Source organism: Ctenopharyngodon idella, chromosome 15, assembly GCF_019924925.1.
Source record: "Ctenopharyngodon idella isolate HZGC_01 chromosome 15, HZGC01, whole genome shotgun sequence".
Taxonomy (NCBI): Eukaryota; Metazoa; Chordata; class Actinopteri; order Cypriniformes; family Xenocyprididae; genus Ctenopharyngodon; species Ctenopharyngodon idella.
In genome coordinates, this window is record NC_067234.1 from 14,522,423 (window position 1) to 14,550,323 (window position 27,901).

General features: G+C 38.6%; 1 protein-coding gene across 10 annotated transcripts; it reads left to right on the plus strand.

Annotated features, from left to right (window-relative positions):
• On the plus strand, nucleotides 1-27,855 carry mag (myelin associated glycoprotein). 10 transcript variants are annotated; one of them, XM_051862640.1, is made up of 13 exons: nucleotides 1-131; nucleotides 15,711-15,813; nucleotides 17,535-17,676; nucleotides 18,916-18,994; nucleotides 19,176-19,544; nucleotides 20,498-20,794; nucleotides 20,898-21,155; nucleotides 21,905-22,165; nucleotides 22,452-22,760; nucleotides 22,845-22,944; nucleotides 24,204-24,306; nucleotides 25,248-25,301; nucleotides 25,626-27,855. In XM_051862640.1, exons 4-13 carry the CDS (start codon nucleotides 18,946-18,948, stop codon nucleotides 25,785-25,787), a joined length of 1,962 nt encoding a protein of 653 aa, XP_051718600.1. In that variant the 5' UTR covers nucleotides 1-131; nucleotides 15,711-15,813; nucleotides 17,535-17,676; nucleotides 18,916-18,945; the 3' UTR covers nucleotides 25,788-27,855. The 10 variants fall into 10 exon arrangements, with proteins under 10 accessions (XP_051718600.1, XP_051718605.1, XP_051718601.1 ...); XM_051862645.1 differs by having other exon boundaries at nucleotides 15,711-15,806; XM_051862641.1 differs by lacking the exon at nucleotides 1-131 and adding an exon at nucleotides 7,827-8,128 and having other exon boundaries at nucleotides 15,707-15,813.
• Nucleotides 27,856-27,901: the final 46 nt, after the last annotated feature.

The following is a 27,901-nucleotide window of genomic DNA, read 5'->3' on the forward strand; positions in this document are numbered from 1 at the left end:
CGAGAGAGAGAGAGAGAGAGAGAGAGAGAGGCAGGGTGGGAGGGATTGAGATGCAATAGGAAAAGAGACTGGCATCGCTCTTGAGTTATCGGCATTCTGTCAGCCTGTTTACAGTCAAGACGTCTGATAAGGTAAGTCTGATCTTTTTGGCAACTATACATATGCCAAGTGACATTCGTGAGGTTAAGAAGTGCCATAATGTTTATCTGGCATGTCAATTTATTTTGAGTGAAAATTAAGTTTAGATTTTTCACTGCTATTTTCCTTATTTAATATATTTTTGATTTTATTAATAAATATTCATTTATCAGATATTAGATTTTTTTATTTTATATTATGTGCAAGTAGTTTATAGACAAATAAGTGATAAACACCTATTATTACTTTATCTAACTTTGTGAAATCTTTTTTCCCCTTTTTTTTTTTTTTTTTCAATCACAAAAGCTGCTTAGTTGTTTGGTTATTGTTGCTGTACAATATATCAGAGCATCAAATGTGATGACACTGTAGACATGGAACAAAAGTTAATGCCTTTCTTTCTTTCTTTATTTATTTTTTTTACCAAGGCAGAAATAATCATGTATCCTAACCAGTGAAATGCATAATGATCCAATGTTTTTGCTCATACAACTCAAAATGATTTTTTCATAGAGTAGGATTATAATGTTGGCCAGTTCCTCTCTTGGTTATGTGCCAGTGAATCAAACCCCACTGTGGATGAATGTCCAATAGTTTTTGGAGATGTGAAGTGTGCTGTCATCTGGCATTTGCACTTGTCCAAGTGCACAATATTAACTGTATGACCTATTATTCAGTGCCAGCTGCCTCATTGGCAACTTCTAGTTAGTGTGTTTGTTTGTGCACTTCAGTTCAGTAAATTACATTTTATTAAACTGTATTTGCTTTGGACATTTTTTGATGCTTAACCCACACTTAAAAGTGTACCAGTGTCATTGTAGTAGATAACACAATTTCTAACCAAATGTCATTTACTTTAAATAATTTGGCACAAACAAGCTAAACATTTAACAAAGAATTTGTCAGGGTTTTAAATGATAAAATTAACGATCTTACTGTTCAAAATGAAGTATTGTGACACTTCTTGGTTGTCAAACTTTAGTGGCTCATGTTCTTGATGTGATTCTTTACACCTGTGTGAACTGACTTCATGGCTGCATCTGAAAACATAAAGGCCCACTGAAGTGTCTTGGAAAGCGCAGCATTATTCAATGTGTTGAAGTAATAGAGTACCTCAGAGATGACGTGTTTTTGTAAGCCAACCCGGAAGTTAGCGGCGCACGGGTTCCCTCGATCGAAAGCCAATGAATTTTTCCCATAGACTTTTGGAAAATCGCAAAAAATAAGCTCTGTGTTTAACAAAGGGTTATGACACTTACACGTTTTGTCTATCAAGATAATCTTTACAAGTTAACACAACATTTATACATTTTGAAGCCTAAATAAAGTGGTCAGATATAAAAAGCTAACAGTAGGCTATAAACGCACTACAGCACACCATGGTCGCGGATCAACGTCACCACCACCAAGCTTCCTCAAACATTATTTAGAAAACAACTTTATTTAAAAACATGCTCGCTGATTATGATCTGCGCTGTGTATGAATACTTATCCACTTTTTCATGAGAAATGCTGTCCAAATGTTCTGTTTGTCATGATGACGTCTAAAGTTCCCGCCAAAGGAAGTAGTCCCTTTTAGCAATTTGTTAGCAACCGCCGTTTTTAAGACACAATAAAGGTTTAAAAAAAATCACAAGCGGGTTATAACTGGTGTGTTTTATGTCATAGATCAAAACGTGAAAATATTTAGAGTTAACAACAGACCTTATTTCAGGCGATTTAGCAAAAACCCATTGACTTCGGGGCGATGGAACCGGAAATCCTAAAATGCTAACTCGCTTCCGGGTTTTGCCTACAAAAACACGTCATCCCTGAGGTACTCTATCTATTTCAAATGAAACAGGAGGACAGAGCAGGATATATCGAACAGCCTCGCCTCTTTTTTAAAAATAGCCAATAGCGTTTCGTTTATATCACAGCTCGGCCAGAGCGGCTGAGCTTGGTAAAGCTTTGGCTTCCTTCTAATTTCTAACCGTTTCTCCTCCATATTGCTTTAAAATATAGCATTGTTTGTAGAATTCAAATGTGTCCGAACGTTTTGTGGTCTGCGCCGACTCGTGCGTATGATCCGCTCTGTGCTCTCGTGTCTGTGGACCAGAGCAGACTGTGCTCGCGCTGCGGCGGTCACGTGACACTAACGCGAAAACGGACTTTATTCGCGTCAATGGAAAGCATATTTACACTGTCTGAATCGCTCCTTTTCCTCTATTTAGTTCACTATGTGCCGTTCACCATACAGAAACTACTAAATGTGTTAACAAATTACCTTTTTCAGCCACAGCTTCTGCATCAGTTTATAGTGTAGGAGGGGGCGGTACTTCAGACTCTAGAGAGCATTTGATTGGACAGAAGATCTGATGAGAAGCTGAAGTGCGCTGTGATATGAAAATCCGTGATCCATTTTAGAGGCAGTGAGAGACTGTAAGTAACTCCTAAATGCCAATTTTGTCATTGTTTTGGAACACACCAGCTTATTCTTAACCTTAAGGCTAACATATTCATACTAAAAGCTAAAAAAAACGTTAATTTTGAATTCACAGGGACTTTAAGACATTTCCCTGCATCCCAATGTGCATTCTATCCACCCGGCCTAAATAGTATTGAATATTACTAATGTCACATACTATTTAGGATTGATAGCATGCACATTGAGACGCAGGAATTGTTTTTTACACGTACGCTAGTGTACGCGCACAGTCAAGCATACAGCCTTGCAAAGCATACTTCATTCGACTCGTACACATACACAGGCGTTCGACGCATACGCAGTTTTGAACAATCTCTCGCCACGAGTTACAACCCGTAAACATCTTTGTATTCTTTCATGCTAGAGTTGTACAAATTAGGGTACTTCTAACCTTTTCGCACAATCCCTCGTCGCTGTAGCTTGCATGTGTTCCATTCTGTTCTGTTTATGCAGTTTTTCTTTGACTACCTTGTGAATCGATGCCCCTAGGGCACAGTTGCCACCTTGTGGATAGGTGAATTACTACAAAAACAATTAAATGAGCATGTACGACCTGCGCGTACAAAGTCCGGCGGTGCACGTACAGTATGCACATACTCTTCTGATGACGAAATTCGCGTCACGCTCACTGTGCGCTGACCCTTGCGTGCGCGTAAAAAGTGAACTATACTTTGGGCTTTAGGCAGCTGACTTGTTGCCTCGCATGAAGGTATTGGAAAGTCTTCTGAGGCAGAGTAACAGTTTACAGTAAAATAGAAAGAGCTTTGGTGAAAACTAAGCAAATGTTTAATTAATACAATATTAAATTATTGGTACAAATTACATTAGAAGTGTAAAACGTTGGTCAAAAATGTACAATTGCACACAAACTGACCAGCAACTTTCAGACGCCATCTTTATTTTTAGCTCAACTGTCACAGAATGGAAACAAAGTCCCTTTCAAGGAAAGCTTGGCAAACTCACAATTAAATAACATATTTCAAATCAGCAAAAAAATCTAACATGAACGTGAACCATAACGCTGGGTTTGCGTTTCAGTATAAACGGACCAAAACGGGGACTTTTGAAAACGATGGCGTGGCTACCCACATTCGCTCTGCGTATCCTTGATGACCGTGTAAAGAATAACATGGAGACTGAACTGCAATTTTTTGCTGACTTTGTTGTAATTTTTAGCACACATTGTGTAGTTAAACGCAGCAATTTTTAGTACTGTAGCTACATGCCCAAGAGGCAACTGTTTACACTTGTACGTGCATGAACGGTGTGCGTTTTTCGGAGATCATTTCTGAAACGCTGTGAAAATGCCAGTGTAAATGATGATCGTTTTCATTTTAAAATTAAAATGCACTAGTGTAAATGGGACCTTAAAGCCTGTACACACCGGTACGAATATTGCACGCGCTTATCGCCAGCGTTTTTCGAGACGTTTTTTGTGTTCATACCCAAGCGATTTTCACTGGCGATGCGCAGTGAACATGCAAATTCACTCCCTGACAGTATATGGCGCTTGTGCTTAACGGTAGTGCAAATAAACATATTTATGATATTAATAAAGTTAAAGAGGATAAAACGCAGATAAAATGGCATATATATATGACATATGAGAGATGGTAGTCAGAAACGGTAGTGCAAATAAACATATTTATGAAATAGACATTCTCAACTATATTTCTTGAATGTAAAAGAAAAAAAAAAACAGTAAAAATACAGAAATAATACACATCTATTGGTGTGGCCAAGAACTGGCAGAACACCCATCAGCTCCCTAGTTCAGTAATCAGGGCACTGATCAGGGAGTCGACCACATTTATTTACACGGTATACTGAGTTAAGTATAGTTAGTTGTGTGGGATATTAAAGGCAGTGAAGGCTACATCTATGCTGCCTCCTTCAAAAATCAATCAGATGAAGGTATCTCTGGAACAACTGGATTCGGACAAGCCTTGATGCCATCCTACCTTGGAATACATCCTCCAAAGACAGCATTTTTAAGTTTACGGTTGCAGCCCATAGCTGCTTCCAAAAATTTAGGCAGCTGACTTGTTGCCTCGCTGCCCTATCAGGCAATGCCTTTTCAGGCAGCGTTTCAGGCAGGTACCTCACGAAACTGATTTCAGACAGACTTCTGAGGCAGCATAACTGTTAAATGATCTACATCAAAATAGAGCCAGCTTTGGTGAGGGAATATGTAATTACTATAATTGTAACTTCTTGCCAGGAATGACATTAAGTGGAAAACATTGGTCAAAAACATTTATTTACACACAAACTGAGCAGCAACTGCAACTTTTAGATGCCATCTTTATTTTTTAGCTGTCACAGAATGGAACGCACAGGACTGTGGGATATCAGAGGAAGTGAAGGATACATCTATGCTGCCTTCAAAAATAGATCAGATGAAGATATCTCAGGAGACAGGAAGTAAGGCTAACACTGGATTTGGACGTGCCTTGATGCCTTCCTACCTTTGAATGCATCCTCCGAAGCCAGCATTTTTAAGCTTTCAGACAGCCCATAAATACACTAAAAATTGGACCATTTGGCTACAAGTGACTCAGGAAGGTTATTTCGGTCCACATTTATTTGCAGATGCCACTTGGTTTGATACGCAATATCTTTTTTAAGTGTGGCTTCAGTGTCCAAATATGTTTCGAGTCACTTTGCTTATCCATAATGAGTATTATATTAGAATTATATGGAACAAAATGCATCTATTCATTTTAGACAAGTCTTGGTTGTCAACGCAGTCGGTTTTTTCTCTGCAGATTATGACAATCTGGCTGTTACTCAACAGTATATATAGTCACTGTTTCCTGCTGTGTTTTTTCTCTGTTGATTTGAGTAAAAAAATATTCATCTTCATCTGCCATCCTTGTCTTTGCTGGACAGTTGTTTTAGGTCTCTTATTCTGACACTGTTTCAGACAGGAGTCATTAATTACCGTCAGAGTCACCCTGTTCCATGACCCCTCGTGTCCTGTTCTCCTCTACCTTTCCGTCGTGCCACAAACCATCTATACTGTCTGTCTTCCCAAAGACAAAAGGAGGACAATGGATCCTTTTTCGTCCTAGCGCTGAGTGCCCTCACCCCATATCTACAGCAAGGCAAGAGCTCAGTCCTCCAGGCACGCTGACCTCATGGCTCAAACCAGAGGCCTGCTGTAGGACGGTGTGTGTGTGTGACTGGTATAGTGAGTATGATCATAGATGCAGCAGTAATGGGGAAAAGCCTGACTCATGTGGGTGTTAGAGCACCCTGTTGGAGAGAAAGAGAGGCGGTGTTGGGGAGGCAGGGTCAGTGGGATGTATCTGCAATGCTTTAATGATGTTATATATTGGTGAACCCCCTGTTGCAGGAGGATGTTGCCTGCTTAATTTAATAATAAAATATATATTTTTATTTTTAATATTTAAAAATGATAATGCGGTAACCATCATTGTGTTCGTGCTTACGCCTGTTAATCGTGACTATGTACTATTTACAGTGCAGCACGTTAGTGCTTAATTATGACTGTAACATCCACGAGAGAAAGACAGTGAAATGGGAAGAGTGAATGGGTGATTGTTGTGATTTTTAAGACAATTAGCTGTGCGCTTCGACTTCCCTGTGTTGTGTGGTGTCAGGCTCCAGCCTGGCCGTTCTGTTCTCTCCTCGGGACGGCCTAAACAATAGGCACTATGTACAGAAGCACAAGGGGCAGGAGTGTGTGTGTGGTGTTTGTCGAGGCTCTGGAGCATTTACGCCTATGCTGATTGACTTATTTCTCTGGTGTGGTGTGTTGTAACTGGAATAACTGGAACAGTGTGTTTTCATCAAGACAGTTGGTTACAAAGCTGTTCATTTAATCACTTTGTTTGGAAATGACAACTAGATAGACCTATGTCTTTTAGATAGTCCTTAGTGGCACCTCAGTTGTGTTTGTTTCTGTTATGTTAGATTTTACTTCAACCACATTTTTTTTTTTTTTTTCAAGATTTTTGGTGATGTGCAGTGGTTAGTGTTTTGGCATAGAGACTTCTTATATATCTTTGTGTATAAAAATCAAGGTTCCTGTTAGAACCAAAAAGTTTGCAAAGCCAGATTCCATTGAAAAATCTTTACAATTCCACAAAGAACTTTTGATTTTCTAGTTCTTTAGAAAACCATCTATGCACTGGTGCTTTTAAGAACTTATAAGCCAATATGTTAATTAGAATAACTTAAAATGTGACCATTTTTCAAATCAAGAACGTCCAAGGAACTATCTTCTACATTGATTCTCTGAAGTGCCTTCACTTCTTATTAGGAGACATTTTTGCTTTAAAGTGTTCTTGATTTATGTACAGTATACAGTGTTTTGGAGATAGAAAACATTCTTGATGTTATATTAAACATTTGTTTGAAGGTATTAAGGTTCATTAAAGGTATTAAAGGTTCTAAAGCAGCAACATTTTGGGTTCCCCAAAGAACCTTTCAGTGAACAGTTCTAAAATAACCATTTTTTCTTAGTATAAAGACCATTTTATTAATCTGAAGAACATTTCTCCATTATAAAGAACCTTATGTGCTCTGGAATTGTTTCATGCACTCTTAAAAAATAAAGGTTCCAAAAGGAGGTTTTTCAGCGATGCCGTAGAAGATCCTTTTGGTTCCCAAAGTGAACAGTTCTTAAAGGAACCATTTTTTTTTCTTAGTGCAAGGAACATTTTAATAATCTGAAGAACCTGTGTCCACTCTAAAGAACTTTTGTGCAATGGAAAGTTTCCATGGATGTTAAAGGTTCTTCACGGAGCCATCGATACCATTAAAGAATCTTTCATTTTAAGAGTGTAGATGTTATAAAGGTTCTTCATGGAAACAGATGCTAATAAAGAACCTAAACTATGGAAAAGTTCTTTGTTCTTCTATAACATTATAGGTTATAAAACCCTATCAATTTTCAGTGTATAGCTAACCCATGAAAAGCATGATTTTTTTGTTGTTGTTGTTGTTGTTGTTGTTGGACACAATGTGCTTCAAAATAACCTCTGAAGAACCTTTCATTTTAAGAGCACTTTCTCTCTCTTTGTGTCACAGCAACACCCTCCATGCAGCTGTCTAATGAAAATGCTTGCATTCCTCTCATGTCATCCAGCGTAAATGATGCATACTAGTGTGCGGGGGCATCTTGATTCTTGGTTGCATTGACCTAGGTTGTGAACGCAGCCACATCCATGTGCTCTAGGCCGGGAGGAACAGTGCAGTGCATTGTGGGTTGAGTAGAGTGGGTGTCTGTTTATGAATGGCCTGAGTGGATGGAACAATGCTCCCTGCTCTGAGCCTCTGACATTTTCATACAGAACTGAGGAGTTGAAAGGAGGAGAGAAACAAGCCCACCTCCTCCTCCTGCCCCCATCCTGCCCGCCCCGCCTGGTACAGAAGGTGGCAAGAGAGGCCTCCATCCGTATGTGTGCATGTCATTGTGAGTGTTTGTCATGCCACGGTTTTTCTCTGCTGATTAATGCTTGATTTGAGCTAAGGACGTCTGGAACCTTTTGACTGGTGAGTCTTATTGCATTTTAGATTTGTTTTTTTATTCATTAATTACATTAAGGGTTACATTAGGGCTTTTTAAGTTTACTTTTATGTATTTCAAATGTGTTTGGCTGCACAGATAAGCTTAAAAGCGTGTATTTGATGTATAACAAAACTAGAGAAGTAAATCAAGTCATTGCTGCTGCTGTTGGTTGTTAGTTAAACTAAATGTGTTTTCATGCCGTTGTTGTCATTAAATGAATTGTGTATGGACTGAGAAAAGACACTGTCACGAGAATAAGATAAAAAAAAGAAAAGGATGTAAAGAGAGAGAGATGTTCAGGTACAGAAGGGAAGGGAATGGTGGTTTAGTCATGCATAGTTATGTGTCATGCAGTGCCAACATATTCCTGCCAAACTCCTCAATCACTCACTTGAACAACATAGTAGGGCTTCATCACATCCCACTTTAGGTTAGCAGCTGAGTGGCGTGATGTTGGATCTTTTCCGGATTACTCATGAACATTCTTTGCCACAGAACAGCAGCTTTTGTTTGTAATCATTGGCGCTGATAATTTTAGCAGATCTGAATTTTGGTTAGTGTTACATGCTGTAATTGTTACAAGGATTAGTTCACCCAAAAATTAAAATTCTGTAATTAATTACTCACCCTCATGTCGTTCTACACATTCGTTCATCTTCAGAACACGAATTAAGGTATTTTTAATGAAATATGATGGCTCAGTGAGGCCTGCATTGCCAGCAAGATTAACACTTTCAGTGCCCAGAAAGCTACTAAAGATGTATTTAAAACAGTTCATGTGACTACAGTGGTTCAACCTTAATATCATAAAGCGACAAGAATATTTTTTGTGTGCAAAAAAAACCAACAAAATAACGACTTTATTCAACAATATCTAGTGATGGCCGACTTCAAAACACTGGCTCATGAAGCTCCAAAATTTTACAAATCTTTTGTTTCGAATCAGCTGTTCGGATCGCATGTCAAACTGCCAAACTGCTGAAATCACGTGACTTTGCAGCGCTCCGAACCATTTAAGTATTCTTGTCGCTTTATAATATTAAGGTAGAACCACTGTAATCAAATTGGAAATTAACTTGCTGGCAATAGAGGCCTCACTGAGCCATCGGATTTCATCAAAGGTCTTGCGGGTGTAGAATGACATGAGGGTGAGTAATAAATGACATTATTTTCATTTTTGGATGAACTAACTCTTTAAATTCATGGGGCAATCAGCAAGCTATTGATCAATCAAATTGCCAATGACCCCCAAATGATGAAATAATAACAAGTAGTTAAAGATGTTCCCATAGTCATGGTTCTGAGTAAAGCCTGTTGCATAGTTTCATGCCTCATAGCTCAAAAATTCTAATAATCTATTCCATATAGTGTTACTCTCTATCCTAGCTGTTCCTAACAGATTTTCTGGGTAGCAGTATTCTTCGGGACTTGTTTTTTCAAATTAATTGCGTTACATTGTAGCATGAAATGCATGTAAAATTTGGCACTAGCTGGGAATCAAAAACGGTTTTCAAAATGAGGAGTAACTTCAAAAGGATTAGCATGGATTCTCCCCCAAGAGGTGGGACGGGCCTAGCCTTACTAAATTGGACCTGGGCCTCTGAAATGTGGACAGGAAGCTGCTATGTAGTGAAGGTAGACTACTGAGACTGCCATCTGCCCCTATGGAATGCTGAATATAGCAGGTTGTGGAATATTTCAGCCTAGAAAGCACAATTGTTATGTTTATATGCGCAAGAGTATATAATCTATTAATATATTCTTCTATTAACTTAAAATAAAAATAATGTATTTATAAAATTAAAGTTTACAGTATAGTTTTAGTTCATTTCAAAATAAAACCATGTAATATTTATATTTATTTATATAATGATAATAATAAAATAATATTATTTAATATATAATATGCACTTATAGTACATTTAAAAATATTTTTATTCTTGAATAGAAGATCTTCCCATTTTTGCATTTTGTGGATGGAAGCAATTCTGACTGATTCAGGGAAATTTAATAACGCAACAGGATATTGTTTCAAGCGGTAGACATTTTGACAATTAGCATCCCCCGTCCTGGCAGCGTGTTTGTGGGTCCCGGTTGTGGGTGGGCTTCTTCATGAAACTTTACACATGCCCGGATCAGATCATTTTGAATCCGAGCGATGTTTACAATCTGACTCATCGATGGATTGCAGCTCACATTAGCCCTTTATCCATTATTGCCTTGCTAATTTGAGTTCTGTTCTGAGATTTGCCAACATTTCTGCTTTATTAATCACCCCAAAGTTGTTACTCCATCCATGCTGAAATTACCTCCTGGTGATGATGCTGATAGTTTTTATCTTAGTATGCTGTGTGTTTTGACTCACAGGCATTTGTAATCCCTCCTACCAAAATTATGCAAGCCACTGAGAATATGCCCTACCAAGAGCACATTCATAAACACTCTCAGTCATAGTCGCTTATACAGCAAACAGTGTGGGAGGGCCAGCAGTCGTGTTTTTTACCACCATCTGCTCCTCTGGTAAATTTAGAGGGTGCCCAGGCTTATGGACGCAGGGCGCGTCACATGCTGACAGTAAAGCATGCTGTGAACAGACCTGTTCTGAAGAAAAAATCTATAGCACAAGGTACACATTTATACAGAACCTATTGAAAGATGTGCATGCACAACACAGACGTACTTAAGTAATGTTTAAAGGTGCAGTTGTTAATTTTCCCCTCATTTAAATTAATTGCACACAATTAATTGTTAATTACCTCAGTTATGCATAAACAGATGTTTAAAATGATTATATAAATCCTCCAGTCATATCAGTAGTGTTTTATTTTACATGGAGCAGGTTGGCTCATGGGGGCAGCCATTTTGCGAACACATGACCTGCTGAATAATACTTGATTTACTTCTGTAATCTCCCTGTTATAGAGTGATGCAGACATGACAAAGCGAGTTTTGTCACTTCTGGTTCCATCGTCTTGAAGTCGATGGGTTTTATTAATGGGATTTTGGTTAAATGGCTGAAATAAGGTCTGTGGGGAACATAAGCTCAAGACACTTTCACGTTTTATTGTACGACGTAAAATACATCAGTATTACCGCACTCATGATTTTTTTGAAGCTGTTATGTGTCTTGAAAAAGGCGGTTGCTAACAATCGGCTAAATGGGACTACAAAGGCTGTCCCTGTTGAAAAAAACAACATGCTGGTAAGGTATGTTTTGAAGCATGGCAGCTGGTTTGAGCTAGTTTAAACTGGTCCTTAGTTGGTCCTTAGCTGGTCATGAGCTGGTTTAAGCTGGTCAAGTGCTGGTCCTAAGATGGTCTTAAGCAACTAGCTCATGACCAACTAAGGACCAGCATAAACCAGCTCAAACCAGCTGCCATGCTTCAAAACATACCTCACCATGCTTTTTTTCAACAGGGGTCACGGACATTAAACGTCATCACACCGAACAGGTAAACTCAGTCTTCTTTTACAGCCTCATTATGCTTATAATTGTGCTCTTATAAACTATTATAACCATTATGGGAAAATGTTTTAGATAAAAAATGAAAGGGTTGTCGGAAGGTTAGTGATGGTGATGATGAATTAGTGTGACCATGGTGTAGTTCGCTTATAGCCTAACTTTAGCTTTTTGCTTCTGGCGACTGTATTTCAGGCTTCAAAATTCATAAAGTTGTGTTCATCTGTGAAAATTATCTTGATGGACAAAATGTGTTAGTATCATAAACATTTGTTGATCATAGAGCTTGTTTTTTTGCGATAATCCAAAAGCCTATGGAAAAATCCTATTGTGTTTTTGTCGAGGGAACCAGTGTGATGCTAACTGCTGATTGGCCTACAAAGTTACGTCAAGGGTGTAGGAGTCAAAAAAACCTTTTTTTGTAACTCACTTATGCGTCATCTTAACGAGACAATCAAGAAGGCGCCTTCGTCGCACATTTTGTACGGTGGTTGACCCCCCAAAAACACGCCCTGAACAATGAGTAGATTGTGCAATGTTAGTTTATTTATTTATTTTCAGTTTATCGCACCATATTGTATATTGTGTCTATGTATTTGAATGTTTGAATGGACTGATAAAGGTAGCTGTAAAGTATTTTTGTTGAAGTACAATGTTGTTTTGACCATAATAATGCAATGAATCTAACTCATATACAGTAGTATAGAAAAAAAATGCAAACATTTATAGATAAAATCGAACTCCGAGCCTCCTGTACCCATTCTGTGATGCCAAACAACTTCCCTGTGCAAAGGATCATGGGGGCCCGAAGTGTCCATCAGTTGTACCCTTCGAAATCCTTCATTCCGAAGGGCCCTTTGAAGTGGCCATTTTTGAACACTTTGGTTTGGAACTACCCTTCAGCATGGCAGCCATGATTGTTTTCACTCCGAAGTGCCCTTCGGAGGGTGATATATGCTGTTTGGAATGCACCGTGTATATATCAAAGCCACTTGAAGGCAAGCCTGCAAGGTTAGCAAAAAAATAAAGAAATAAATGGTGCGGTACTCAGGGAAGGAGACCAGAGGCCTTACTGGAGGTTAATGGAGGAGAGGCTTCAATACATTAAATAAACTGATTTGTGGGAAAACTTCTTATCATTTAGTGAATCGACAGCCTATCAGCTAATCTTCAACATGTTTGCTCTTTATTTTTAGAGCTTACACCGAAAAAAAAATACTTCTCATTCATTTCTATGGTATCCGCAAACAGTGATTGACTGTTGCTTATTAATGTTGTTGTATAGTCAATCTGAATGAGAAAAAAATACAGGCTTTCCTTCTTTTTTTTTTTTTTTGTCTTTAGCCGCATTGGCTGATAGCTGTTTCCAACACCCACTTGATTTACAAGCAGCCCATTAAAAGTATGAGACAGTACAGTATGGTTCCAGTATGGTTTTGGATAAACAAACTGCTCTTTAATATTAGACAGATTTCTCATTCCCTCACACACAGACACTCAAACACAAACTTTTCATTGAGTGAAGGATGCGGATTCAGAAGTGTAAGATTATTTTAATCTCTGTTTATTTTCCCTGTGCCTCATTCTCAGTTTGTCTTTTTCACTTATTGAATGACTATGGGAAAAGAGTCATGAACATGAAGCCAATCCGTTCACTAAACCTTCTCAACTTTTACTTCTGTACGTGGCTTTTATACATGTTCAGGGGGTGGTGTAGCAACTGTAACAACTGTCCAATGAAAATATACATTACATCATTATAGAATGCGAGACATACACTATATTGCCAAAAGTATTGGGACACCCCTCCACATTATTGAATTCAGGTGTTCCAATCACTTCCATGGCCACAGGTGTATAAAATCAAGCACCTAGGCATGCAGACTGCTTCTACAAACATTTGTGAAAGAATGGTACCGTGATAGGTTTCCCGTGATAGATAAGTCCGTTCGTGAAATTTCCTCACTACTAAATATTCCACGGTCAACTGTTAGTGGTGTCATAACAAAGTGGAAGCAATTGGGAACAACATCAACTCAGCCACGAAGTGGTAGGCCACGTAAAATCACAGAGCGGGTCAGCACATGCTGAGGCGCACAGTGCGCAGAAGTTGCCAACTTTCTCAATAGTCAATAGTTACAGACCTCCAAACTTCGTGTGGTCTTCAGATTAGCTCAAGAACAGTGTGTAGAGAGCTTCATGGAATGGGTTTCCATGGCCGAGCAGCTGATCCAAGCCTTACATCACCAAGTGCAATGCAAAGCGTCGGATGCAGTGGTGTAAAGCACACCGCCACTGGACTCTAGAGCAGTGGAGACGTGTTCTCTGGAGTGACAAATCATGCTTCTCTGTCTGGCAATCCGATGGACGAGTCTGGGTTTGGCAGTTGCCAGGAGAACGGTACTTACCTGACTGCATTGTGCCAAGTGTAAAGTTTGGTGGAGAGGGGATTATGGTGTGGGGTTGTTTTTCAGGGGTTGGGCTTGGCCCCTCAGTTCCAGTGAAAGGAACTCTTAATGCTTCAGCATACTAAGACATTTTGGACAATTTCATGCTCCCAACTTTGTGGGAACAGTTTGGGGATGGCCCCTTCCTGTTCCAACATGACTGCGCACCAGTGCACAAAGCAAGGTCCATAAAGACATGGATGAGCGAGTTTGCTGTGGAGGAACTTGACTGACCTGCACAGAGTCCTGACCTCAACCCGTTAGAATACCTTTGGGATGAATTAGAGCGGAGACGTCCAACATCAGTGCCTGACCTCACAAATGTGCTTCTAGAAGAATGATCAAAAATTCCCATAAACACACTCCTAAACCTTGTGGAAAGCCTTCCCAGAAGAGTTGAAGCTGTAATAGCTGCAAACGGTGGGCCAACTCCATATTAAACCCTATGGATTAAGAATGGGATATCATTAAAGTTCATGTGCATTTAAAGGCAGGTGTCCAAAAACTTTTGGCGATATAGTGTAGAATAATAAGTCTGTATATGGTCAGTTTCCGGCTGAAGCAACAGTCTTCCCGGAGCAGCCTTTAGGCCCTTTCTCCTAGACAAAGGAACAGGGACACTTTCTAGGCTACTTTCCAAGAAACACACACACACATACATAGAGCATACATTAAAACAGATGTGTGATGAAACAAGAACAACTCTCCTCTCACCCTTGCAACCTTAAAGTCCAGAAGAGAGAAAATAGGGAGAAACAGAGAAAGAAAGTCAGGCTGATAAGATTTATCTTACAAGAAGCATATAAAAGTTCATTTGGCAGCATTACTGATGTAATACACACATTGCAATGTGAGTGTGTTGGCATGTGCTGCACTATTCTTTTGTGTGGTGGTGCTTTACGGTACGTGTGTTGCAGCATGTGTGTGGGGTGCTGTGGCATGTTGTACGTCTTGATTTTACACAGACTCCCTGTTGTGTATTTGTTCCACACAGCCCCCTTCATCAACTTTGGGAGTCCCTATGTCAACTGCCCATCATAAATAGTATTTTGATTTATAATACTGATATACAAAATTTGATGACGTTGATTCAGAGGAAGAGCAAGCCATTACAATTTGATGAAAGATTACAAAGACTTACATTTTTATTTTATTTGGAATAACATGCACTGATGAATCATTCACAATAAGACAAGGAATATGCATTTAAAAATGAAAAAGGGTCCATTATGATTTCATGTTTAGTTAAAATGAACCACAACTGAGACAAAAAATATTTCACAGATTTATCTCATAAGGCGAGTCATGCATCAAAGAACAATTTCAGCAGATTTACTCAGTCTCAACTCATGCTCAACTGTGTCATCTGATCCCTAGCAGAAGTATACTTAAAAACCATGAGGAACAGTGATATCCAGACAGGCTGGAACAAGAGAGGTTGACCAGGGTAGAAAGGAGAGATGTCATGGAGAGGAATGTACGATGTGGGCTAGAGAAGAAGAATGCACTGAGGGAAATGTCTGCATATTCAAGGCTGCCCACGGCACACATTTGCCCATGCTGCTTAGCTAAAATCTCTATCCTCTCCTCTCCCTATCTGTCTATCTCCGTCGCCCTCCCTCTTTGTCTTTTCCCCCCATTCCTGCATCTCTGAGGAAGGACGAAGAGCAGGAGGACTTTGAAGAACCAGAACCGCAGGAGCAGAGAGACCAGTTCTTCCCCTTCAGGAGAGCCCAAGAGTGGAATCTGGATCTGGTATGAGGCAAGTGTCCTGGATGGTGCAAGGCTTGTTTGTGGAGTATGAATGGTCTGTTTGTTTGGCTTGGGAATGGCTTCATGCTTTCTAACGCGTGCTGCCAGGGGTTCAGCTCCAAGCAACAGCAGTTTGCTGCCTCTTAGATCTTGTGTGATGGGCATATAAATTAGTTCTGTTTTTCTGGAACAGCTGGTGTCATTATAATCATTTGGTTATGATTAACAAGAATAAAAAGGCTGCTTGGGATGTTTGTGTAATGAGCCATTTCTGTAGGGTTTCAATTGTAACAATATGCGCTGTAAAAGATTGTCAGGATTGACAAGATTCAACATTCATTATAATGAAATACTGTGAAATAGGGGAATGAAGCCTAGTTGTAAGACCATTTTTACAAGTTTTACAAGTTTTACAAAAAATGCTGTAAAAAAATAAACGTATTGTGCTGGATGGTGGGATAATATTATGTGTAAGTAGGCATATTATGAATTAATCTACTTTTAACTAACTGTTTGCTTAATATTTAAATATTAATGCATAGTTATTTAATCTTAAAGGGATAGTTTATCACAAAAAATTAAAATTATATCATGATTTACTCACCCTCATGTCATTCCAAACCATATGATCTTTCTTCTGTGGAACACAAAAGTCATTTTGAAGAATATTTCATTAAATATTTTATTAAACAACTGTATTATTTATTTATGTGTATTACTGTATTATTTAATTAAAATAAACTACTGCCGAAAAATTACTGTGAAAGAATGGCAACAAGTTGCTAGGAATATACTGTAGGCTTAAATTTAGGCTGTGTGAAGTATTTGTCGACATTCTTGACTGTTTTTATATATTAAAGGGTTATAACCGAACCACTGATTCAAAACAAATAATTCGTAAAGCTTCAAAGCTTCATGAAGCAGTGTTTTGAAATCGCCCATCACTAGATATTGTTGAATAAAGTCGCTATTTTGTTATTTTTGGCGCACAAAAAGTATTCTAGTCGCTTTATAATATTAAGGTTGAACCACTGTAGTCACATGAACTGCTTTAAATATGTTTTTAGTAGCTTACTGGGCATTGAAAAAGGAAGTGTTATTGCTGGCGATGCAGGCCTTACTGAGCCATCGGATTTTATCACAAATATCCTAATTTGTGTTCTGAAGATGAACGAAGGTCTTACGGGTGTGGAACGACATGAGTGTGAGTAATTAATTACATAATTTTCATTTTTGGGTGAACTAACCCTTTAAGAGTCCTGTCAGGCCTCTGTCATCTCGCAAAGTTTATTCGTTCGATAACTGCGTCAAACTCGTGAGCTATCAGGGGAATCTGCTAATATAATAATCGTGTTGATTTTAAGAACAATCCATTTATCAGCCACCATCTGTACTCTCCGTCTGCTCTAAAGTCTTGAGGAGATGCTCGCGCGTGTAAAGCGCACACACCGCTGACACGCGAGCGGAGCGCGTGAATAAAGTCAACAGAGGCAGCTGGGTGACGCTGTGTGAGCGTGGATGAATGTGCTATGGATGATGTGTCATATCATGAACAGTGATGTCTGTATGCCTGCCAAACACGCAAGGGCTGACGTCGTACACTCATAATGAGCAATTCTCCTCTCCCACACACTGCGGCCCTGTACGGCATGTAAGAGTGTGTGTCTGTGTGCGTTAAGAGAGCTAATGCTGCTTCTTGATACTGATGTCATTTTTTGTTGTTGTTTTAAGACAAATCAGAAGGGAAGCTGAGTTGATGTGCTGTGAGAGAACGCCCCCTTGTTTGTGAGGGAAGAACAGCAGCGGCTAGTACACCGTTGGAGAGGGGAATTAAAGTTAGTTGCGGTTCAGCACACTCTGCCAGCAGTTCAAGGTATGCCCCAAAGGTTGAAAACAAACACAAACAGTCAATCTATCCTATCTATACACACATACATATAAGCTCTCTCTCTCCCTCTTTATATATATATATATACAAACCAAAAATTATTCAGACATTTTTGATATATTTTTACTAGTGGGTGCAGGACACTGTAGATCATTTATGTAAGTGAGGATAGCAAAATAAAGTAAACTGTGACATATTATACCCAAAATTTCTTCATACAGTGGACTACCAGTAAAACCGATAAAAATTTGGGACCAAAAATTATTCAGACACTTTGACCTGACTATGTTTTGCTTAAGTGTTATCTGACATAATTAAGATAAAAAATTTTCTGACACAGTTTAACTCTGAGATCTTTTATTACCATTTTTTTTTTAACAATAGCGAATGAACTGTATTAATGAATGAAATGTTCAAGGTGTCTGAATAAATTTTGGTTTGACTGTATATATATATATATATATATATATATATATAGTGTTGGCTTCTTACAGTAATTCACCCCGTGACACTCCACCACCCCAATTCCACCTTTATTTTCTAATATTTATATCACATAATAGGGTGAATCTCACATAAAAACTTGTTTATGTCACATTTTACCCTAATATAAATTTTTAAAAAAGGAAAGAAATATTATATTTAGCATTTTTTCTTCAAATTGTCATTACTGTAATTTTGCATATTTGTATCTACGCATTTTAATGTGTTTTTGAAAATTCTTAAAGGTGACTGTTATTACTATAATATAGAAAGAAATAAACATGTTACAGTAAAAAATAAGATGAAAAAAAAATGTTTTTTTTCTTATTTAAATCAGCATACATTAAAGGCATTACAACAATTATTTATCCTTAAAATAGGATTAAATTTCTTTATAATAAAATAAATTTTGAATTCTTGATTCTGAGGTGAAATATGGCAAAAGCAAGTAGTTAAAACTTGTATGCAACACAACAATTTTTTTTTTACAGGAAGGCTCATGTCATATCCTGAATCTTCACGGCTTTTATCACCATCTGTTTTGTTTTATGAATGATAAAAATGCCAACAGATAAATAAATAAAACACTTACACAACTTATATTTGTAATTTAAACAACTTCATATTTTATTAATAACACTTTTTTTTAGAGTGAAACTACAAAAATGAGAGAGCTACAAGCTCTGTTGTATTAGTAGATGTCTGTTTGTCTTGCTGATGCATGTGCTGGTTTTGTAACAGAGGTCTATGGTCCAGATTTAAACTGAGACCATGAAAGGCTTGGAGCTGCTGCTGTTGCCTCTGCTGCTTTTTTTGAAAGGTAAGAACTTGTTCTAAATCAAACATGCTATTACATGCTATTACAAATATATTATATTTGGTTCCTTTTGTTATTGTTAAGATACTATGGTGCATGTCCAAAAACATTTTTTTTATTAGTGTTAAAAGATTAGGATTATTTTAATTACATTTCCTGCACTCTTCTGTTTTTCTCTGGACAGATGTTAGGGCTCAGTGGAATGTGTGGATGCCCAGAGACATTTCAGCCATGACAAACTCCTGTGTGGTTATACCTTGTTCATTCACATACCCCTCGGGTATCAGGCCTTACAGGGGGGTCCACGGGATCTGGTATTTCGGCCACCCCTACCCCCAGCTTTTCCCCCCAGTGGTGTACAAGTCACGCACAGATATTGTTCACGAAAGTTATAAGGGACGGACCAGGCTACTGGGTGACCTGACACAAAAAAACTGCACACTGTTGATAAGCAACGTCGGCGTGGAACATTCTGGGAGGTATTACTTCCGTGCTGACCTGGGCGGAGCGAACATCTACACTTTTCCTGACTTCACAAAACTACAGGTGTTGGGTAAGTATGCAGGCCAGAGTATGAAAAAAACATTATTTAATTATACTTTTTTATGTCTTCCAGTAATAATATTTAGATCTGCCAAATCTTTACCTGTGTTCAAAGCCATTTTAAAATCACATTTGCTCAACTCTGCCTGTAAGTTTTAATGATGGAGTTTGATTTTTATTGTGTGTATGTTTTCTTTAAGGTTATATGTTTGTTTATATCGTTTTATTATTTTTTTCCTTTAGTTTTTTTGGGGGGATTGTGAAGCACTTTGGACAACCAACGTTGTATTAAATTGTGCTATATAAATAAATAAACATAAACATAATATCCCAAAATCCTTAAAAAAGATAACTTGAGAAGCAACACCTGCATAAGATTAATATTAAAGGAGTGAAACATCTCTGATCATTTACTCACCCTCATGTAATTCCAAACCTGTAAGAAGATCTCTTAAGAAAAGTCACTGGGTGTCCAGTGTTGTTTTGGACAACATTGACGTGTCTTGTTTTCATAAATTGTATATTGAACATAAGTGTATTTTGTCTTACTACACTGGCAGACCTTTTCACTTTTTTGCTTCTGAAGTGTCTTAAATTAATTGAAAGGGTTTTTAGATATTTAATTACACTAAAATACCTAAGAATATAATTAAGAATGTTTTTTTTTTTTTCAGTGTGGTTACTGAAACATTGTTGGTCTAGCATTTGAAGTTGACATGAAACAGCATTTTAAACAACAACCAATTTTACTTTTGTAATAAGATGTATTTCTGGATCAAACAGCATATTTAATTAGTAAAATGTAGGGCGAGACTTTGGACTGTTAAAAGTGGGTGTTGTATAGAAGAATAGAGCCAGGTCTAAATGCAGGTTTGCTAAATCCATGCATAAATAGTTATTTGGCTTGAGTAAAGTATTAGGTAAAAAGGTCTATTTTGACTTATATGTCTCTCCCTGCTCTAGATCAGCCCAACATCGATGTTCCAGAGGAGATTGTTAGTGACCAAAGCCTGGACTTGACCTGTTATGTCCCAGACAATTGTCCAGACATGAGTCCAGAAATCCACTGGATGTACACGGACTACCTGCCCGACCCTGTTTTCACCCCTGACACTGTTGAGGACAGCAACACTGCTGTACTGTCCAGCACCCTCACCTTCACACCCAAACCTATGCACAACGGCCAGATGCTGGGCTGCCGGGTCCACTACCAAAACACCACCTTCGTCTATGAACGCCTCATTTCTCTGGACATCAAGTGTAAGTTCCGCCATTTTCTCAAACTTTTAGCTGCATAACTTTCATCAAAACTGATGCATAATTTTCTCAGACAATATCTACGGACTTATCCTGTAATCTGTAGACGCCCCTCGAACTGTGTGGGTGAACGTGTCTCAAGAGGTGATGGAGGGAAGCTCGGTGGTCCTGCACTGTGATGTGGACAGTAATCCAGTCCCCACGATAACTTGGTATTTTGGAGACAAAGAGCTGATGTCGGAAACAGCCTCAAATTCTTCACTGCCCCTGGAAAACTTGACCCCAGACGAGGAAGGTGTCTACACCTGCGTTGGTGACAATGGCTACGGCAGCATGAACACATCCATGTATCTGGCAGTAAATTGTAAGTAAAAGTTCATGCACCCCTGTGGATTTAAATATAAATCTCTTAAAGTTGCTGTAAGCAATTGTTTAGGGAACAGGGAGTGATTTTGGATACAGATTAATGGCTAAAGTTTTTTGCATTTTTGATTCAAGTTTGTGTTAATAAAGCCGTGTTTCCACCGCAGGAACTTTCCCCAGGGACTAGGGACTTTGGGGTGGTACTCTGTGTTTTAACAACAGGGACCAGGGTTTAAATGAAGTTACGAATACAAATTTCCCCCTCAGAAAGTCCCTGTTCACAAGGTAGTACTTTTTCAAAGTTCAGGAACTTTCGGGGGTGGGACATGGGCGCTGAACATGCTGATTGGTTGAGTTCACGCTGCATTTTGATTTGTTGACTCCACGCAGCATTTTATTTCAACCACCAAGTCTGTTGCGGTGCATAGAGTAAGAGTTTGCTATTTGAATCAACAATGGAGTTTTAAAAAATTCGACCGATGGACCGACAACGAGGTTCAGGCTTTATTAAGCTTATATGGGGGGATGAAATCCAGACTACGTCACCGGACTAATCTTCACGGTACTTTAGACCGTGATGGAAATGCAGACAGCAACAGGTCTGGGGGAAAAAAGTTCCTGGGACAAATTGTTCCGGGAAAAGTGGCTCAAGTCATATGGCAGCATAAGCCGTATGCTAGCATTCCATTATCCATCCGAACATTAATCAGGAAATCAGGTTTTCTTCTTTCTTTTCTTTCAAACTGGAAGATCCTCCACGGGAGCCATGGATCAATGAATCTCTGACCGTGATAGAAGGAACTTCAGTTGCTCTACAGTGCATCAGCAAGGGTAATCCAATGCCCACGTTGACCTGGCTGAAGGATGGGGAGCTGGTGGGCACCATCACAGCGGAGGAGGGGTCCGTGCTTGAGCTGCACGAGATCACACCGCAGGCCGATGGAGTCTACCGCTGTCTAGCTGAGAACGAACACGGACGGGCCAGCAGCTCACTTAACATTACAGTAGAATGTAAGTCGCTGTAAGAGTTTGACCAGTTTTGGTGCAGTAGATATTGAGCCAGTAGACTGTAATTATGCTCAGGGACCATTTATGAAGATTTTTCTCCAAAGAAAAGTTGGTTTTGGTTTGCGTTCAGCCTTAAGATGGCAAGATGTTACTGTTGTAGTATTCGAGTCCGGACAAGTCCAAATGTTCCTGAATCCTGGTCTTGGAGTCAGAGTCTGGTCTTGTCCGGAATGAAGTACTACAACACTGAAAGATGTGGTTTTTGAAAATTTCTTCTCAATTTTCCCAGTTGCCCCTATCCTTCTTGACGACTCTAAGTGCACTATAGTCCGTGAGGGCGTTCAGTGTGTGTGCATTGCCTCGGGAAACCCTGAGCCTGCGATCGAATTCTACCTGCCTGACCTCAACATTACCATCAATAGCTCCAACAACCGTTTCAACTACTACACTCACTCGGATGGGTACACATCCACGGGAATCATCAAGCTCCAGGACAAGGGTGAAAGGGGAAACAATGGTGATACCGCTGTCCATGTGCACTGCAGTATCAGCAACATGTACGGCTCCGATACCATCCGCTTGGAACTGCAGCAGGAGAGTAAGTAGACTTTCACTGAAACCACATGTGCAACCATTAATGTGATTTTGAGGTATCATCAGTTAACTCTACGCTCTCTTTCAGAAAAGTACATGATGGCCGTCATAGTGGGGACTATTGGAGGTGTGGCGGTCATCGCCTTCATCATCGCAGCTGTGAGATACGTGGGTCAGAACAATAAAAAGTGAGTATCCTTCACAAGAAAGACTGGGAGAAGAACATTTTGGTGGAGTTTGTGGGTTGGGACCGGGGTTTGTAGGTATCAAAACACCCAAGCCTAGTCATCCATGTTCAGTTTTGTTTTGTTTTTTTTGGCATTTGGTTTTCAAGTCATAACCCACTCACAGATGATCCAATTTGATTGCTTGGTAAGATGGTAAACATGCCACATTGTGCATGAAACTGCAGACTAACAAAACTATTGCAGGTTCAATTGCCCCATGCCATTGCTTTTCAGCCTCAAAACCGCTGAGCTCTGCAGCAAACATCCTGCTCCTATCTCATTTTGCAAGAAAAAATAAAACATCCCATTGGAAATCAAAATGAAACGATCCCAAACTTGACACTGTGGCACAATGCCGTTTTTATTTAGGGGTTGCAATGATCCCCTTGTGTTAAAATGGATGCCCAGGCTTAAAGGAATAGTTGACCTAAAAATTACAATTCTGTCTTTTACTCCCCGTATGGTTTTCTTTCTTCAGAGGAACAAAAGCAAAGATATTTTTTTCTGAATGTCTAAGCGGTTCTTTTCCATACAATGAAAAAGAATGTGGACTGTCAACTTCCCGAAAGTGACCAAAAATGTTCTATATGATTTTGTACATTAAGTTTCCTGCAGGCATACAATTCAGGAATATAGTTATTCACTGAAAATGTCTCACGATGTCACATACTAGCTTGTCTTGATAATCCAGATTCAAAGAGGCTTGACACAGATGAACGTTGAAATCACATTTAATAAACATGAGGAACTATACATAGAAACATCAGCATGAAACATTAACACAAGACCAAGAACAGAAAATATCGGAGGTTATAAATACACAGGATGATGAGGAACAGGTGAGACACTAATCAATGAAACAATACGGAACAAATATGGCAAACTGGAACTAAACACACAGGAACTGAACACACATGTCAAAATACTTTCAGAATAAAAGTTCATGAACAAGTGGCATATCATTAGTGAAGCTCAACCCCAGTCTCCATTCATTTCAATTGTATGGAAAAGAGCAGCTTAGACATTGTGCAAAATATCTGGGTATGGTTCCACTGTAAAAAAGGAAGTCATACAGGTTTTCAATGTCATGAGGGTGAGTAAGCAATGATAGAAGTTTGATTTTTGGGTCAACTATCCCTTTAAAGTGTTGCCGCAAGCCAGTTAGTTTACAGTATGGTTGAGTGTGAGACAGAGTCTGATTCTCTGACTCCACCCCCCAGAGAGAATGGTAACCCTGGGCAGGACGTGGGATCTAAAGTGGAGAATCCCTCAATGTTCTACAGCGCAGTCAAGAAGGACAAACAGAGTCTCAGGAAAAAAGTGGTGAGATATTACAATGATAAATAAATCACCTACACAGCATATACAGTACTTGCACACAGTGATAATACAAAATAAAAGCGAACAATAAAATAAACAACATTCTATGGTCTTTTCCATGCATAGATGTGGCAAATGATATTGTATACTGGCTCTTCTCTTGTTGTAATTAGTTTTCCACACTTAGCATTAACATTAAACCAATCAGGAACCACATATGAAAAAGAATGGCTTAATTTTGCTAATTGCTACATATTCAGTACTAAGTTTTTAAAGAATGATTTGAAGAAGGGAAAAAGTGCAGTTTTGCTATATAATGTTACACAGAACTGACAGAATCATCTGCTACGTTCAGAACGGTATGCTACTCACTAAATACTGCATAGTATACACTTTATGCTACTATTTTTAAAAAAAAATAGTAAGTGGAAATTGAGGCACTATTTCAGAATAAAGTTTTCAAGCAGACTTATGCTGTCACATATTTGTCACATGACCTTATCATGTTGCATGTAGATATCATCCAGTTATCATCTTGTAAATAAACAGTAATTTTCATTTTTCCAATTTTGTCTAAAAAGTCCAATGAAAAATGTTGTTTAATAATCACGCTAGAAATGGAAGGCCAAGTGAAAGACATTGCATTGTGGGATACAGTGCGCTGTGTTTTATACTGCATATTTTGGCAAATTAACTATAGTAGATCATCTATGCATATATAAAAAGTGGCATACTGTGCACAGTATACATACTAGATTGTGCAGAAATGGTAGTATGCTAGTGTACTATTCTGAATATAGCCACTGTCACAAAGCCAAGTGTGGATGGCACGTCACAACTGAGAGTCCCAGTGTGGCCTATGCTTAGAGCATTTCCTGACCTCTTTTCTCTCCTCCTTCATTGCTTCTCTGCATTCTCTGTCTCTTTTTCTTCCCCTAACATAGCTTAAGACTGAGCTCCTGGGCTCAAAGTTTAACTCCATCCTAGAGGAAGGCACGGTAAGGCTGAAATTTAAGATGAGCATGTAAACAAATGGGTGGAGGTGAAACGAACTGGCACTAGACAACAATAAGAGCATAATATGGAATATTTTTTAGAAAAAAAAAATCCAATTCTGACAATAAATAATTTATTGCTGTTTTTAACACTGCTGCCTGGAAGCTAATAGTTCATGCGCTGTGCTACCTCATTCTGTTTAGCAGCTAATTGCTAACAGTGCTTTTGAGTGTCTTGTTGAGAACTTTTATTTTGACATTACCAAAGTTTTCCTGCTCTGCCCCCCAAATTTGGGTTTAAATGTCTTTCCTACATTATCTTGACAGGGAGACGACGGTGATTACCAATCTGTGGGCCCAATGGCAGGCATGGAGAGGCAAGAGCTGAATTACGCCGCCCTAGAGTTTCTCCATGGACGACACCGGGAGGGTGGCTTCAGGAGGGCTGATGGTGACGGCAGCGATTATACTGAAATTAAGGCCAAATGAACCGCGATTCTTCCCTGATGCCTCGGCCAAACGGGACACAGTGGCCACTAGGGCCCAATCATCCCCCCTGCCCCACAAATTTTCTATTTCATCCATATTAAATGTGGCCTTTTCAGGGGAAAACGGTCTTAAACAGCTAGCGGACAATGTGCAGTTATTGTACAAGGTTTTTGAGCTCTCTTACGTCTCTGAGGTTCTGGGAATGACACTTTCCCTTACCTGTAAAAGATACATTAGAGTTTCTTTATATATTTATTAGTTTTTTGGTTATTTATACCCATTCTTGTTTGTAACCATTACCAGATATTTGTCTCTTAATCAGAAATGAGAGGGTTTCTCTTGGTTTAAAAGACAAAACTTTCCAAAAGTTTCCAAGAGTTACAGCAGAGACTTTCTCATAGTTTGAAGCAAGCTTAAGGGGATCGGTATGGTTTAGGGAGAGTCCCAGTCACTAGTGGTCCTTTTCACTGTGTCCGCTGTAAGTCGAAGCATCAGGGAACGAGGTGCTATGTGCGCCTCGACATACAGAATAAGCACTATCCCCAACTCTGGGTTTGTCCAGAAAGACTAATATTCTTTCAAATACAGCCAGACTACATGTACATTGATACTTTTATCACATACCCAGAAGTGATTGTTCAGGGGATAATTCACCCAAAAAATGAAAATTAACTCACCCTCATTTCATTCCAACTGCATGTTGCAAGAATCTCTATTCAATTCTTACCATACAACAATAGTTCATAGTGACCACATCTGTCAAACTTTAGAAAGGCAAAAAACATAATAAAAGTACCATTGCATGCTATTTTCCAAGCGTTTTGAAGACATTATTGACATCAATTATGCCAAAACTTCAGAAAGTGATGCCATTTTTTAATTCTGGACTCAAACGTGGACTAAATTTTGGAGTTTGTGATGGCTGAACTATTGCTTTGGATTCTTTAGATACTTTAGTATTTTCATATGAATTTGGAACAAAATGGAGGTGAAAATAACAGAATTTTCAGATTTGGGTGAAGTGTTCCTTAATTTTGGCTTAAATTTGTACTGTTTTTTCATTTCACTTTATACTGTATCTTAATTATTTGTATTTGTAAGTGAAAACATGCCAGTAACTGAATTCAAAACTGGTTTATTGAATGGTTGCTGGATTTTGTTTGTCCCAACTACTTTGTGCCCTTTTATTCAGATATATATTTATTTTAAATATGTTCCAAATACATTGAGGAGCAAAATCACCCTGTTAATAATTCAGCCAATCTGGTAGGAAGTAGTATATGATAATGCCTGATGGCCATCCCTGCCCCAAAACACACTGCAATCCAAAAGGGTTAAGCTGACATTTGATATCAATAGAAAGTCATATTTAATAATGGATGATTGTAGCTCATCCTTTGAAACTGAATAAGAAATAACCACCGTTTGGAACATATAGTAAGGTATCTCTTTACCTAAGGTGCTTGAAATAAATGTAATGTTTTATGTAATCATATAATCCTCTGGTAAGTTTGTGTCCAGTAGATGTTTGTTAAATGGTCAGTATATGCAATTAGCCCTTGAAATGCAATTTGACTAACAGATTAATGAGTCATTATGATATTAAATTAATTGCATCTTACATTCATAAAGCATTCAATGCACCTTGGTAGGATACCGATGTATGTAAATACTCTGCATGATATATAGTTCTTTGTGAAGCTTTGACTCCACAACAAGAACATACATTGTGCAACAATGGTGTATATTTTGCAGAAAATCACACACACACACAAATTGACATTATATGTGCATATACAATTAGTAACACAGACAGTCCATGTTTGAAGATAAATACACAGATATTTATTTGTAAGCAGAAAGATTTGGGGGCGCATTTCACTTTGAGTGTTGTAAAGAATATTTGTATGTATCTGACTGTGTGATGGCAATAATAATGAACAAAGTAATGTTTCCTAATTGACATAATAATGCAGAACAGAAAATCTCCAATCGTCATTTAAATAATAATTTACATGATGTTCTTTGCTTGTGTTCTTTTTATTTAATAAAAGTCTCCAGCCACAAATGATGCCATTCTTCTTTAAAAAAAAAAAAAAAAAAAAAAGTAAACA